Raw genomic sequence first — 16164 nt, 5'->3', positions numbered from 1 at the left:
CACTTCCTCAGCATTCGCCAAGACCTGGGGGTGCGAGCTAACCACATGCTCCTTCATCATCACATCATCACTTGGAGCCACCCATTGCCAGGGACCACCTGCATCCTCCTCCAGCTTCCTGGCCAGTCCTCACCTGCCCTGGGAGTGGGGTCACACCCTCAAGGCTCCCCCTGGACTTGCTACTACTCTGCCTCTAACCCCCACACATTACACTGCACCTGCTCCACACCTCTCCAAACAGCTTGCTCTAAAAAGCGACCCATGGGTACTTAATAAGTGTATGTTTCAGTGGCCCTTGGCTTTCAAACCTGCCCTTTCCCTTTGTAGAAAACGGAGATTTTGCCTTTCCTCACCCTCTGTTCCCTTGTTTCTTGATGATGTATGACTCGCCCTTCCTCACTCTCATTCAGGGGCAGAAGCACCACAGTGAGCTTCACAGTCAGACAGACCTGGGGTCAGTCTCAGCAAAACCCCTCATCAGTTCTGCGACTTTGGATCCTTGCCCGCGAGCTCAGTGTCTGCTCTGCAAACCTGCAAAGTGGGAGAAACACTCCCTGGCATGCAGGGTCCTGGTGAGAATTCCATGAGGTGGTACCGTTGATGTCCAGTGCCCAGGACACAGCTGGTACTTAACTGGCAGTAACTAGTAGTAGCAGTAGTTATCACTGTTCTCAATAACAGCTCTGTGAGTAATAACAAGGTGCACCCTCTGATGGTATTCTCACAAGAGCCACAACCTGACAGAAATGCTGGGAAGTTGATCTGGCATCTCAGGCCTCCCAACCCCCATCAGTCCCCACCCTCGTCCCAGGCAAGTTAAGTCTCTCAGACAAGAGTCACTGCAGCCACTAGCACTAGTCAGGGCAAGTGGTATTGACTGAGCCTTGGAGTCTACAAGGAAGCTAAGCACAATTTATGCTGCCAACCACTCTGTAAATAAGATCTTACATTAGCCATGTGACAGAGGCAGAAGATAGACTCAGAAGTTAAAGAACTCAGAGGGAAATGGCAACAGACCCAGCACATCAGACTCCAAATCCTGGGCTTGTTCCTTGATGCTACCAGAAATACAGTGGAATTCAGGCCAAATGATTCTTTCACTTTTGGCTGTACCTGGAGGTCAAGTCAAAGGTGTATCCCAGGGCCACCCTGTTTTCGCACAGGTGAGGTGCCTTCTTCCAGAGCCAGGCTAGACTCCCCATCTGGCTGCTGCCAACCCTGAACCTCCCTTCTCCACCTGTTTTACTCTGGTCCATCTTCTACAGGTCTCTTAACTCTGCCTCACCTTTCTTCTCATTCTTTATCCTCTCCTGTAACAGATTTCTTCTTTCACCAAGGAGACCAGTGAGGAGCTGTGAGTCAGGGCTGTCAAGGCAACGAGACCCTGTGGACCCCCCTCAGCTCCATCCTGCTGCCTGTGTCAGGAGCCCTGACTCCTTCCAGAGCCCTGAGGGCCTCTCTGACCTTCACCAGGCAGGTGGTCCCCAGCCTCACAGACCGGTGGGAGAAAGGTTCCCAGGGCTGGGACAAGGGGCATGGCAGGGGTCTGCCTTCCTGGAAAAGATTTTAGAGAAAAGACATCTGTCTGTCTGGACAAATGAGGGTTAAGCCTGCCTCTGAGAGGGGGAGGGGGAATGGGTGACCTCTGGGGTTCCCTCCCGGAGTCTTACGGACAGAATTATCTCCTGCTCCACTGATGAATGAGTCTGTGAGCCATTTTCAAGAGCAAGAAAATAAATCTGTCAGACAGTCAGGTTCTGGTGAACCACCACAACTCCCAGAGTTCTTTAACACAGCGAGTCAAGAAGCATCTCTCCCTTAATCCATCCCTCCCTCCACACACGTGCATGCAGTCCTACTCCATGTACTTCTGTTGCAAAAAGGGGAGCCCTTCCAGGGCTGGAGAGTGGGCTCTTATCTAATACTCAGAAACGCATTGTCTCAGGAGACACACATGCTGACAAAGCAAAAAATGTTCTTGGGAGGGGGCACCCGGGTGGAGAGCAGTAGGGTTAGGGAAACCAGGACAATTGTTCTGCCACGTGGCTCACAATCTCAGGTTTTACGGTAACAGGGTTAGTGTCCCGGTTGCCTCTGGCCAATCTTGCATGTGCCCATATTTGATGTGACTTGGGTCCTTCCGGGTGGCACTCACATCTCTCAGCCAAGACGGACTCCAGTGCAAAGGATTCTGGGAGGTTGTTGGGACATATCATGGGTTGGAGTCTCCTTCCTCCTTTGGGCCCCTTCCAAATTATCCCAGTTAGTTTTCAGTGGCAGCATCCTGTTCCTTATCGGAACCTCTTGTTGTAAGACAATTCATGCAAGTGGTTATCATTTTGCCTGACCAAGGTGAGCAGTTTCGGTCAATGGTTCCCTAACATTTCTGCAACCAGTGCAATAATTAATATTCTACTCAATGTAATAATTCATATTCTACCCAATGACACTGCTCATCTGTAACACTCCAGTCACCTCTCTGTCAAAGGCACACACATGCCCACAAAAAAGAGCTCATGTAAAAACCCAGTGACAGCAACCACACATGATGAAGTCAGGCAGAACAGTGCCCTTGTCTGGCCCACCTTTCATCCCAGGGGATCCACCAGCCTTGGCCAACCCACCCCAGGGCCGTCATTCTTTTCAGAGCAGTGTCTGAACCCCATGGACCCCTGGGCCCCTGGCTCTGTCCTGAGCCCCCAGCCTTTGTCAATCACGGTCTCTGTCAAGCAGGTGATTTTAAACTTCCATTCCTAAAAGACATGTATTATATATTTTAAAAAAATGTTTTAAGTGCCTCGGGGTGTTTTGTTCCTCACTGCTTCATAAAAGTGACATTAATAGCCAGAGAAGAGCACTGCTGAGTGCAATTACAGAGGATGTTTCAGGTATGAAAGCTGTTTTGAGCCTGCTAATGTTTCCTAATTACAGGCCTTTTGGTAGTGAGAGAAAAAGATAAAGAGTGGGTGGGAGGCGCAGGGTGGGAGCTCTGACTTATCTCAGGGGTTTACCTGAGGAGGGCAGGGGAGGGGTGGGAAGGGGAGAGGATAGCAGGGCAGTTGGAGGCCCACCGGCTGGGAGGCAGGGCCCCTGCCAGTGGAGAAAGCAGTCCTTACTCCTTGGTAACAGCTCCGGGAAAAGATCCAACTGTGTCCTAAACTGTGAGAAAATCTTTTAGACACTGAGCCTGAACTCGACGGACCTCCAGCAACTCAAAGCTGGAAATTCCTTTTCCAACTCTCTGGAAATTCCAGGGAGAAGCCACTCTCTGGAGACACTGCAGCATGTTACTAGGAAAGAGGGTACAGCGTGGTTTTCAGCAGGCGAGCAGGCAGCAGGAGGTTAGATGGCACTCTCCAGCCATGTGATCAGAAGCAATTTAACAGTTGTTCTGTGCTTCAGTTTCCTCTTCTGTAAAATGGAGCTGTTGTGAGGACTGACGTACACCTGGCCGTAAAGCACGTGGGGCCTTGTGATGTAGTATTAAGTTTCCTCTTTCTGTGCCCAGCAACTGTTCAGCTTTCTGGTACCCACATCCCAATTCCTTCCGGAGAGGTACTCCCTCCAGCCCTTCAGCCCAAGGCTTCTGGTGGGCTCAGCACAGCACGGGGTTGGAACACAGGACCTGGGAGGACCACTCAGTACTTCCTGAATGCAGGGACTGGATCAGGGCAGGCGTGGGAGCCAAACTGATATAGTCAGGCCCATTCAGAGCTAATTCCAGGGCTTCTGCTGGGGGCTCCCAGAGGAGGTACTGGCTCTGCCCCAGGGGATGATGGATGAGGTTGTAGGAGCTGCAGCAGCTGCAGACTTCTCATGACCAAGAGGAAGCTCAGCAAGGAGCCAACACCAGGGGAGCAGAGAGAGGAGAAAGGTGGTGGGGAAAGAGACAGACTGATCCTAAGGATTTGTACACAGCCACACATGAAGCCACATTAGCCCCTGGACCATTCATTCACATGAGCCAAGATACCTTTCTTAAGACTACTTGTGTTTTTCTGTCCCTGGCCTCCAAGAAACCCCGACTGATCCTGAAGCGTGGCTCCCAGCAATCAGTGACCAGTTCCAATGCTCCCGAGTCCCAGGCAGGGGTACCAATCTGAAAATGGATTACCAATTCTGTTCCCCTCTGCTCGCCTGCCCCTAGCATGGCCGGAAATTCAAATACCATACAACTCCATTCACAAAATCATTTTGCCCAGAGCTAAATGTCTCCTGGATTTGCCTAATTTAGCTCAGGCTTTTCTATCTTAATTAGCATGATTGAGTCATCAAAAGAAGAAAAGAGAAAATCCAGGCCTCCAGAGGGTGAGTACTATGCTAACACTTTCTGAGTGTTTACCCAGGAAAACTTTTTGTCCACACGGTTGCATATACGGAATCGTTCCCATCCTCGCCCTGTTGAGCAGAGGAGACCCTGGGACTAAAGAAGTCTGGGTGATGGGCCAAGATCACACAGCCAGGGAACTGCAGAGCAGGAACGGAAGCCAGATTATTTGATGCCAGGGCCTGAAGCCTTCACTGCTGCACCATAACCTTCACACCTATCAGGCCAACTAAATTTCAATTGATTTTGCTTGGCCTTGGAACGAATGAGGTGCTATTAGAGTGGATTTCTCTTCTAAGTGTGCTGTCCTTACTCGCAGGATGTGGCAGCCAGTGAGGGTGCCTGGAACTGGTAGATGGGGAAAGGGAACAGCCAGGAGGGTCCCCAGGAGGACAAGAACGGCGGTGGGGAAGGACAGCCCCCGTGTGCCACTCTCATGGGCGTGCATCCTGTTTGAGGAGTTAATTTATCAGACACATACACAGGTATTCAAATGAGGGTTGTGCCCTACACACTGGCCTCTCCGGAAGCTCTCCACTTAGTCCAATAATACTCTCATCACTTAAGATCTTTCCAGAACTCTGGAAACTGCCTGCAGAGGCATAAGGTGAAATCAGCTCATTTAACTTCATACACCCACAGCCACAAACACACACACTCACACATGTATCACATAGGAATACACACACACACATCACACAGAAATACTCAGATGCACATACACACACAGGCACATACACATAGACATACCTATAACTGGATATGGGCTCCCCGGGGGGCACTAGTGTTAAAGAATCCACCTGCCAAGGCAGGAGACATAAGAGACATGGGTTCAATCCCTGGGTTGGGAAGATCCCCTGGAGGGGGGCATGGCACCCCACTCCAGTATTCTTGCCTGGAGAATCCCACAGACAGAAGAGCCTGGCGGCCACAGTCCATAGGGTTGCAAAGAGTCAAACGTGACTGAAGGGCTCAGCACAGCACAGCACACATACCTGGACACACACACACATGAGCGCACATTTCACATATTTATACACAGATGCACAGACACACACACACATGAGCGCACATTTCACATATTTATACACAGATGCACAGACACACACACACATGAGCACACATTTCACATATTTATACACAGATGCACAGACACACACACACATGAGCGCACATTTCACATATTTATACACAGATGCACAGACACACACACACATGAGCACACATTTCACATATTTATGCACAGATGCACAGACACACACACACATGAACACACATTTCACATATTTATACACAGATGCACACACACATGAACACACATTTCACATATTTATACACAGATGCACAGACACACACACACACAGACATACACACATGGAGCACAGGCATGCACACACCCAGCCTGCTCAACCTGAAGGTTTGTCAGGCTTGACTCCAGACTCTTGCATCTTTCCTCTATCAACCTTCCCACCTTCCCATGATGAAGATTTGCCAATATTAATGTGGTAAACAGAACATGTCACAGGTTGTGAGGAGGTGGTTCCACAGAGTAGCACAGATGGAGGTGGAGTCTGGAAGCCCGTGAAGTGCTCTTTCAAGGTAACTCAGGATCTGTAGATGTTCACACGGCGGCCACACGTTACACAGTCATAGACTCCCACACAGAGGCTATTGGCTTCCCACATGCAAATAGCCAAGGAGCCCTGGCAATACTCTGCAAAAGTAAAAGGCCTTGCTTGGATTTCCAACAAGCGAGCTGAATAAGCCTCACTGTCAGAGGGACCCAGCTTGCCTTCCTTATCCATCAGAGCCAGTATGTGAAAGCAGCTGGATCTTCTGGCTACTGTCCTGGTCTTCTCCATCATGCTCATCATAGGAGAGGTAGCTCTATCTGTGTCACTGATTAAGTTTCTTTAAAAGATACTGACAGTCAATTGGGTATTGAGAGGCCTACAAATCTCATTTTATTGGGCTACAATAAACCTAAACCAAGCATCTCCCCAGTTCAGAACCCTGGGTTGAAGATGCAGTAAGTATCATGAATGCGCTGCTCCTTCCTCATTTTATGTGGCCAACAAACATTTACTGAAGCCTGTCCCCTGCTGGACCGGGGACAGAGGGGAAGCCACTCCTTTCTCTGTCCAGTGGGAGGAAGCACCCATCAACGCAGGTTTAGCTCACAGAGTGATGGGCAGTTAGGAGTTGGCACCAAGCCTTCTGCTTTAGGAAAAGGGCCCCTACCATGGAGTCCTGGTGGGGAGCGGCACCCAGGAGGGCTTCCTGAGGGGACAGGAATGGAACTGACACTTGAGGGGCAGACAGAGATGCAAGGGGGAAGGGGAAAAGAGGGGAGACGGCCAGGCAGCATCTAGGAACAGTGGTTGTCGTTCAGTCACTCAGTCTTGTCTGACTCTTTGTGATCCCACTGACTATAGCTCGCCAGGCTCCTCTGTCCATGGGATTTCCCAGGCAAGAATACTGGAGTGACTTGCCATTTCCTTCTCCAGGGCAGGGATCAAATCTACGTCTCCTGCATTAGCAGGCGGATTCTTTACCACTGAGCCACCCCGGAAACCCCTCTAGGAATGGGGACGACTGCTAAGGTGGACCACAAAACCATGAGAACTAGCACTTACTGAGCCCTGTGGCAGCCAAGCACCGCCCTGAGTGTTGACCATGGGACCTCTCAAAGCACCCTCCTGCCCAGAGCTCCTGACATGTGAAGGTCAGGACCCTTTTGGAGCAGGACTATAAAGAAGGGTCTGGGGGAGGTAACTGAAGGCAGCCCAAGGGAGGAAGGTGGAGTTCACAGGGTCATGGGTGAGGGTCCTGGGATGCCCTCTGATGGGAGCTCAGCCCCCATCCCCCCAGCAACTGTTACTTCATAAATATATTTGTTATTTTCTCCCTCTGCTCACCAGGTGGCCTCTGATTCGGGTTAAACCTAAAGGCTTTAAATTAAAGCTGCAATTAGATTATAAAGCAACATTTTGCCATTTGAGCAGAAATACTTTCTGGTTTTGACATGCAATATTATAATCCATTTTCCAGCGATATAACTGAAAACAATTTGCAGGCTATGTGTGGGTGGGCAGTCCAAATCCTTCCCGCATCTGGCAGTCCTTGAGTACAAGGGTGAAGATACCCAGGGAAACCATAAAAGGAAGTCTCCTGGCCTGTCTCTGGAGAGCCTTCCTCACAGGCCACGCACCGTGGATAGGGTTCATTGCAATGCCAACTGGGCCCCCCTAGTAGAATCATGGTACCCCTTCTGGACCAGGCCAACCAGTTCCCTGGAGACCCACAGACTACCAGAACAATGCCTACCCACCCATCAACATCTTCAGCACACATTGTATCCTGACTGCAGGGGCCATCTGAAGGACAATTTGCTCTCCTTCTGGGTTGCTGGGGCGGGGTTCATCTCCTCCCCTACTGGATCCCAGGAAAATGTGGACCATTCACCCAGCCTCCTGGCTTCTCAAATGCCGGACCCTGGCCCCACTCCCCAGACCCCTTTATCACCCAGAAGTACTCTGTGTGTCTTAAAGTTAAGCCCTGATCCAAGGCCATGGCCTTCAGTCCTCCTTCAGTCTCCTTGAGACCCCCAGCTAGGCCTCTGTACTTTGTCACAATGGTCCTGGGGTCACTTTTCTTTTTGGGGTGATGTCATGCTACAAGATGCTGAACCCCTCCTGCCAACATCCTCAGCTCCTGGCCCCCCAGGCCCACCATTCTCGCATAAGCACAAGTGAGGATGACTCCAATGCCACACAGCCTCCAGGCATACCAGATTGGGGCCATCACACACACACAGCCTAGACCTCAACTAGGTCCTCATTCCAGCCATCTTCCTTCCAAAGAGTTCAGACTCTCCCAACTCACCAGCAGTGGCAGTTACCTCACACCTTTTCCTCCCTCCTAAGACCTGCTACTTAAGGCTCCCCACCTCCACTCTCCCAACCACCCCTCCAACCTCACAGAGAAGATGGGAAACTAAAAGACTTCTTATTTTATGGCTTCCATACCAATCCTGAGTCCTCCTGTCTCTCTGACCTGCCATTTCAACCACAAAGGAATCCTGTCCCCTGAGAGGCACCTGCCTCCACCTCCTGGGCTCTGTATTTCCTCCTCTCATGGGCTGCTCCATCACCTCACCTCCCATCGACCGTTCAACGCCCTGCTTTCTGGCTTCTGACCTTGGTCCCTCCTGAAACCATCAGCATGTGGCACCCATAGGGTCGCTGTAACCAAGCCCAGTGCACCATCCGAAGCCCAGCAGCACCTGCCACCTTTGCCCCATTCCTCCTTGACCCCTGCCCCCTCTGCTTCTATAAGAAGACCACCTCTTGGTTTTCTCCTGCCCCTCACTCCTTCTCATCCCCTTCCAGGCATCTCTTGACTTTGAATATTTCCCAAAAGGACCACCTGTCTTGGGAAGGAGTTCAGAAGTTTAAAGAAGACAGGTGGTGTGTACAAAAATCAAGGAGAAAATGAACCATAAGTCACATCAATGACTTAAGTCACAGGAGAAAACATGCAAACCTTCTGCTAACAATGTAACTTGTAGAAGAGGTGCAAATCCTTAATGTCTGGGCCACTTGAAGAGTTGCTACATCATCAGCTTTCACGAGGTCCCCAGTGGGAGTGGGAGGTGTTCCCTGGTGGCCTGCAGTGTTCCCAGCAGGATTTGGACTTGTCAGTGTGGGCAAGATTGGCCCCTGCTCCTGGCCCCACTTTGGGAAACACAGCTCACCCCAAGGTTTGATGCCTGCACCCAGAAGTGAGATCCCGGAGAGAAAGCACAGGTGAGGCCACAGTCTGCCTTGGGACCTGAATCCCAAAGTCCCTGAGACATAAGTGGGAGTCCTAGGACTGGCTGTGACTCACACCCTGGGGTGCAGAGTGGCCTGAGGCCCCAGGCTGGAGGTGACCAAAGGCAGGGAGGAGAGAGGAGGAGTGAGATTGAAGAGAAGATCCAGCTAACCCTGCCCCTGCCTCACCCCCTCGCCGGGATGAAGAGTCCATGCATTCCTCCTGTCCTCTCCTTTCATGATTAAGCCCCACAGAGAGCCAGCCACTCGAGCCTGAGATGTGAATCCCATCCCATCTCCTCTCTCCGCCTCTCCCCTCCCCAGTGTCTTTACCCACTGCCAAATGCTGCCAAGGCCTCCTGCTTAGCTTTGCTTCAACTGTCCTGAGTATCCCATTTTAATCTGATGCTTCTGACCCATCCAAGACAGCTAAAAGAGCCTTCTTTCAACTGTTCAACAATCGTGTCAGCAAGTGTGACAAGATCCATAAAGCCAAATGGCTAACTCAGCAGAGCAGTCCCAGTTCCCCACGCTGTGCACTGCCCAATCCACAGCCCAGCCCCACCTCAGCACTATCCACACCCTCCCAAGGTCCAGACACACAGACTCTTGTTCTTACATCGTTTCATGACCCCATCCCTTTTAACCAGCTACTCCTCCTACTTGGAATATCTTTCCAGACTCCCTACTTACTGCCTGTCAAACTCCTACTCACTCTCCAAAGCCCAGCTTGCATGCACTTTTTTTGTAAAGGCTTCTTGTCTCCCTCTGAAGTGTCTCACTCCCACTTCTGTGCCCAGTCTCCCCACTGCCACCCAGGAGGGATACATTTCAGCTCATTCATGCATGTGGTGGATCCCACAGGAGGCCATGAGCTCCTCAAGGCTATTCATCTTTGCAGCTACAGATTCTGACCAGGTGCGTGAACACTGAACAAATCAATCCAGAACATTGCTCTAAGGCAGCGCCAGGTGAAAGACAGCCTCAGCCCTTCTGAACTCGAGCTCCTCCTCATGCCCTGGCCCCTCTTCAGCCCCATGGACATCCGGATCTCTGTCCTCCCCATCACCACTGACTTGAACACCCAACTACTGGCAGCCACTGGCCCCAGTCCCACACAGGCCTTGGCCATCTGTTGCTGGCTCTCTGTGGATGGGCCACGGACAAAGCCATTCACACCTGTAATCCACATCCCACAGGGGCAAGTCAGGTTCTGCTCCCATGACTACTCATAAGGACAGGAGGACGGACGGTCTGACACTCACCCCTGATGCGGGATTGGCGGTCCAGCCCAGCTCTGCAGTAGCCGTCCTGGTGTCCATTAAAGTTTCTGAAGGTCAAAAAAAGGAAAATATAGTGAGTCAGAAGAATTACTGGACAGTGAAGTTACTTAGGACTGTAAATGTCAGTGCTAGGAACCCTGGGCTCCTCTGCCAAGCCTACGGCTGAGGGGAAGAGGTCTGCTAGGAGGAGCAGCTCGTGGCAGACTTAGGTACAGACCTCAGGTGTCCTGATGCTAAGGCTCTACTGAATGACCCCAAGCCACCTGGGGGATGGTGTGTGACATCATCTGCCTACTCATCACTTTAACCCTGAGACATGGCATCTTCTCACATCACTCAACCTATGTGTTGACCAAGTAGCCAAATCGAATTCCCCCCTGAAGTCTTTCTCAGCCACCTCCTTCTGATCTCCGACTCCCTACTCCTTTCTCCCCACTCCTCTCTTCTGCTTCCCCTTAGGCATCCATGTTGACACTCTCAGCTGATTTCCCTTCAACTTCTCTGACCCCAACACTCAGTCCTCCTGCAGGTTCCGGGCCCAGATTCATAGCCACCCCTTTCCTAAGACTCTGCTGGAAGCTCATGTGGCTTTGGCAAAGGCCTCACCCCAAACACAAACACACATCTCAGACCCCAGAGGCCTGCTTCCTGGTCACCAATCCCTCTGGCCAGGAAGGGAAAGACGGACACCCTGGCTTGGCTACAAGCCCCCAGGGGCACCAGGGTGGCTATAGCACATACACCAAGATCACCAGGCACCATGTAGCAATTACAGAGCTGATATTTACTACAACTGTTTTCGGGCAGGTAGCAGTGAAGTGTCCTGAAAATGGGGCACCTTTTTCTTTTTTCTGTCTTTCCTTTTCAATCTATTATTGACTGCTGTCAGCCCTACCTCTCGATAGAAACTTCTCCCCAAAACCTGACTAGAGCTTTGATCAGCAAGTCCAAAAGCCCTTTTGTTTTCAGGGGTGTGTGTTTGTTGTGTATGGGGGTTAGTGTGTTCTGGCTGTACTACATGGCATGTGGGATCTTAGTTCCCCAACCAAGGATTGAACCCGTGCCCTCTGCATTGGAAGCAGAGTCTCAACCACCAGACCACCCGAGAAATCCTTTTTTTTTTTTTTTAACAGCAGCTTTACTGAGGTAGAAATGACATGCAATAAACTGCACATAATTAAAGCATACAATTTGATAAGTTTTGACATATATTGATACCCATGAAACCATCGCCACGATCAAGAAACAGAGCCATCATTCCCAGAAGCTTCCTGTCCCTTTAAAATCCCTCCTTCCCTCTTGCCCCTGCCCCACCCCGTCACTGTCCCCAGGCAATAACTAATCTGTTTTTTTCTCACTGTAGGTTAACTGGCATTTTCCAGAAATTTATATAAATGAAATCATATAGTATACTTTCTTAATCTGGCTTAGCTCAGCATAATTAAGATTCACCATATTTGTGTGTATCAATAGTTCATTCCTTTACATTGCTAAGTAGTATTTCACTGTATGGAGAGATTGCATTTTTGTCTACCAATTCACCTGTCATTTCCATTTTGGGGCTATTACATGAGAGTATATGAGAGTTCCAGTTCATCCACATCCTTGCCAACACTTGGCATGGTCAGTCATTTTTAATTTTGGCCATTTTAACAGATGTGCAGTGGTATCTCATTGTGGTTTGAATTTTCATTTCCTTAATGAAGAGTGATGGTAAGCATCTTGTCACATGATTTCTTGTCATCTGTATATCTTTTGGTGAAGTGTCTGTTTGATATTTTTCCATTTTTAAATTGGGTTGTTTCCTTACTGTTGAGTTTGGTAGGTTCTTTATTCTGGATACAAGTCCTTTATCATCAGACCAGATGGTCTACAAATATTTTATCCCACTTTATGACTTATCTTTTCATTCCTTTAATAGCATCTTTCAAAGAGCAGAAGTTTTAAATTTTGGAGAAGTCTAATTTATCAACTTTTTTCTTTTATGGTTTGATATCATACCTAAGAAATCTTTGCCTAACCCAAGACTACAAAGGTTTTTCTCCTATCTAGGTCTATGATCTATTTTGAGTTAAGTTTTGCCTAAGTTAGAAGCTATGAGTCAAATACACAATTGTGAGGGTTTTTTTTTTTTGGCATGGGAGTCCAGAGTTCCAAAAGGGCACCTTTCAAAATTAGACAGTTGTGCTCTTTAGGCTAGTGGAGGTGTCTTATGCACTTGAACTTTCCAAGGCATGTATCAAAGCACCAGGCACAGTACCCCCTAACTGAACAGGTGGCTCAACAAACATGGGCACAGGACACAGAGTTGATGAGCTGTTTTGGTTTCTCCCTACTGTTTCCTTTTCTCCTGAACATCCCTCCTTCCCCTGTGAACAGTTATTCTCTGTTCTCTATTCCAGGCAGGAGATGGGAAGTATGAATGCAGAAATTTGGGCCCCTTAGGAAACAAAAGAACTTCTGGCACAAACCAAAGGATTAGGAAGAAACCTACCCTATGGGCAGGACTCAGGCAATGAAAATAAAGTGATAAATGAGGAGCCGTGCTGAGTCAAGGGGTGTCCTATGCCCTTGTCTCTCAGTGCTCAATCCCAGAGAAGGGATGGTGGGAGTCTGCCCAGATGACAGGGCCTTGGACACCCAGCATCCCAGCCTGGAGTGACCCCAGCAGGCGGACATGGCATAGACGGAGCAGAGTCTCTGGGCCAGAACAGATCCAGTGAAGGGACCCCAGAACCACCCCATGGTGACTGGCATGGACTATACCCACGGCTCAGATGGGGTCCAGGGTATCTCAATGGGACCAGTATGGACAGGTGCTAACAGGTCAGTGAGGCCCCTCCTCACAACCTGCCTCCCACTGGAGTGGGGGCTCCCACTGCAAACAGGGGAATAAAGCAAACACAGGGAGTTGGGTTTACTAGCCCATCCAAGCTCACTTGGAGTTGGATCAAGAGTGGTGCCCCTTGCATAACCGAAGGAACGCACGCACAGGAACAGACTGCTTGAGTTTGTTTTCTCCGCCGATTCTTCCGACAGCTGGGGAGGCCGGTTCCTGCACGGAGCAGCCCTCCTTCTCCCCCGCGTCTCCACTTCACAGCACTAATAATGATCATAATGACACACCAGATTTACATAATACATGTCTCCAAAGGCACTCCATGAGGCCCTGGAGAAATTCATCTCCATGATTAAATGCCTTCGCCAGGTGGGCCTGAATCAGGAGTCACTGAGCCCACTTTGCAGAGTTGGGGACCAGGGTACAGAATAGCGTAGTGTCTCCTTCAGGGTCACACAGCCTCCCATTCTGAGGCTGATAGCCTCAAATCTCAGCCTGCTGCCTATTGGACAGACATGGGTTTCTGTGGACTCTGCAGTGCCCAGAATGAAGGATCTTGCTCATAAAGCTAAGAAGCCACAAAAGCCTCCCAGAACAGCACATATTGCAATAAAAATGTATATGGAGGCACTCCCCAACTTCAGGATCATGCTGAAGTGCAGTGAAGAGCAGAGGACATGGGCAGGGAGGGAACTAGGGTCCAGAACCAAAAGTAAGAAACAGCCTTCACTCCTAAATCTTCCAAGGACTGGTTTGTTCTGTTAACCCCAGGAATACAATCTAAGAGTTCATTATATTCATAGTTACCTGCTCAAGGGCTATAATTGAATCTGTTTCTAAATAATGTTTTCCATCCACCTTCTTGGACAGAACTTGCAACGAGAAGAATCCATTTCTCTGCATCCTGCCCGCCGTGGAGATGGAAGGCCACAAAACCATAAACCATCCACTCGATATGATTAAGGGCAGTTTCTTTTCTGGCACAGAGCACTCCTGATTATGGCATTACACTCTGGTGGGGGCTGAATTAAAGTGATTTGAGGAGGTTTACATCTCCCTGGAGATGAAGAGAGTACTCATTTGCATTTATAAAGCATATTGAGAGTTCTGGCAGAAAGTTATGGTGGAAGCACAATTAAATATTTACCATCACTTCTGCTCTCAAACAGCGGCATGGGGACCAAACCAGCTGGAGGTGCATGTGTTGCTGTCAGATCGCATGCCTACAGGGGGCATGACTCTGGGACCCATACCCACCACCAGCCTCTGCTCTCTGGGTGTACGTGCTCACTGCCCAAGGGAGAAAAGCTGGGGAGGGCACATGGAGGGCAGAGAAGGCGCTGGGGTAGGCAGATGGGGTCCAGGCCCCACTTCCACCACATAATGACCATCTCTCTCCCCTCCCTCCTCACCTGCAGAATGGAGCAGGGCTCAGAGCTCAGGGCCAAGAGCGGACTGCGTGACACAGAGCACCGCAAACGAATGCTTTTATTATTATAACTGAACCACTCCAAGCTTCAGTTTCTTAGCTATGAAAAGGATCTAAAGATGGTATCTGTAAAATACCTCTAAGATTTCTATAAGAATTAATGATCATAGAAACCTACTGATCATCTACCTCCTTCCTTTAAAGACCCAGGAGTGACATCAGTGGAGAATACGGCAGCGAATCAGAGCAGTGGGTCCCCTGGAGGGACTCTTGGTCCAGTAGAGAGACAAGAAGCAAAGTCTCACTCAGCATTCTGTTCTGGCTGAGGCCATGAGAAGGAAACCGAGAAACCCAAGGGAATGGACGTGTGGGGAGTAAGTGGGTCCATCCCCAAAGACACATGCCACTGTCTCTGGGCAAAGGCAACACTGGCCTCCTGGGCAGGGGTGGGCTATGGTGGGAGCGAGGAACGGAGACATCCACCTCACCTGGGAGAGACGACAGAGTGACCAGGAAAAGCAGAGACAGGTCGATGTGGATGAACGGGGAGTCATCCCAAACCTAACATCGGGGTGAGGAAGACTGAGCCAGAGGGGAGGGGAGGCCGCAGGGGGAGACAGAAGGGGGTCTCTGGCAGGAGCCAGCCAGACTGGCAAGAACCCGAGAAGCCTGGGGCACATGAGAAGCCTGGTAAAGAGACCCCATTTTCCCAGGGAACAATTTCCCTTCAGTGGTTCTGATAGGGAAACCCTCAGGGTCCCCCATCCAACCACAGGAGGCCGCCACCCGAGGGTCGGGGTGGTGGGGGCAGGTCTGAACCCCCTGCACAGAGGAAAAGGCAGCTGCCACCCAGCTCTGCAGACGGTTCCCCTTTCTGTCTGGATTGGCACCTTGGGATGTATTGACATTTGGGATGAATTAGATGCCCATCATGGTGAGAGAGAGCTAAATAAACCCTCTCCTTACAGTTCTGCCACTCTTTCTGGAGAGACATTAATCAGACATTCAGCTGAAAATATTTACAACGTCCTTCCATGGTGGTAACAATATACAACAACATACACAGATGGAATGGGGGCTTCCGGGCCTCCACTGAGCAGAGCCTCATGTGTATTTGATAAGGCAAATCCAAGGACCTTCCAAGAAGGGAAGAACCAGCGCGGCCGTGCAGTCACTGCCCGGTGCAGCCTTCTATGGCTCACGGAGCTCCCGAAACCCAGGAGCCACAGCCCAGAGTCGCTCCACGAATCCAGGTCCTCTCAGGTAAAGGCCAGGAGTTGGAGGTCAGCCCACTGCGGCCCCAGCCTCTCCCTCAGCCTTCACGAGGGGCTGGGATCACTGGAAGAAGGCTGAGAGGCATGGCATCAGGGGGTGATGGTACCCATGCAGCAAAGGTTGTCTGAGCCGCTCCCACAGGCAGGTGGGCGCAGAGCAGAGGAAAAGAGACACCCCGGCCCTCGAGGACTTTGCAG

At 50.3% G+C, this 16164-nt stretch overlaps 1 protein-coding gene across 2 annotated transcripts in view; it reads right to left on the bottom strand.

The window, feature by feature from the left end:
- EPHB1 (EPH receptor B1) overlaps positions 1 to 16164 on the bottom strand; it is a 451560-nt gene that overhangs the window by 305899 nt on the left and 129497 nt on the right. For both annotated transcript variants that reach the window (XM_043874863.1, XM_043874864.1), the window contains exon 2: positions 10407 to 10471. In XM_043874863.1, coding sequence (XP_043730798.1) covers positions 10407 to 10471 — 65 coding nt within the window. The remainder of the gene's footprint in view (positions 1 to 10406; positions 10472 to 16164) is intronic.

Source organism: Cervus elaphus, chromosome 19, assembly GCF_910594005.1.
Source record: "Cervus elaphus chromosome 19, mCerEla1.1, whole genome shotgun sequence".
Lineage (NCBI taxonomy): Eukaryota > Metazoa > Chordata > Mammalia > Artiodactyla > Cervidae > Cervus > Cervus elaphus.
The sequence above is the reverse complement of the archived record's forward strand: the minus strand, read 5'-3'. Positions and strand labels throughout refer to the sequence as shown.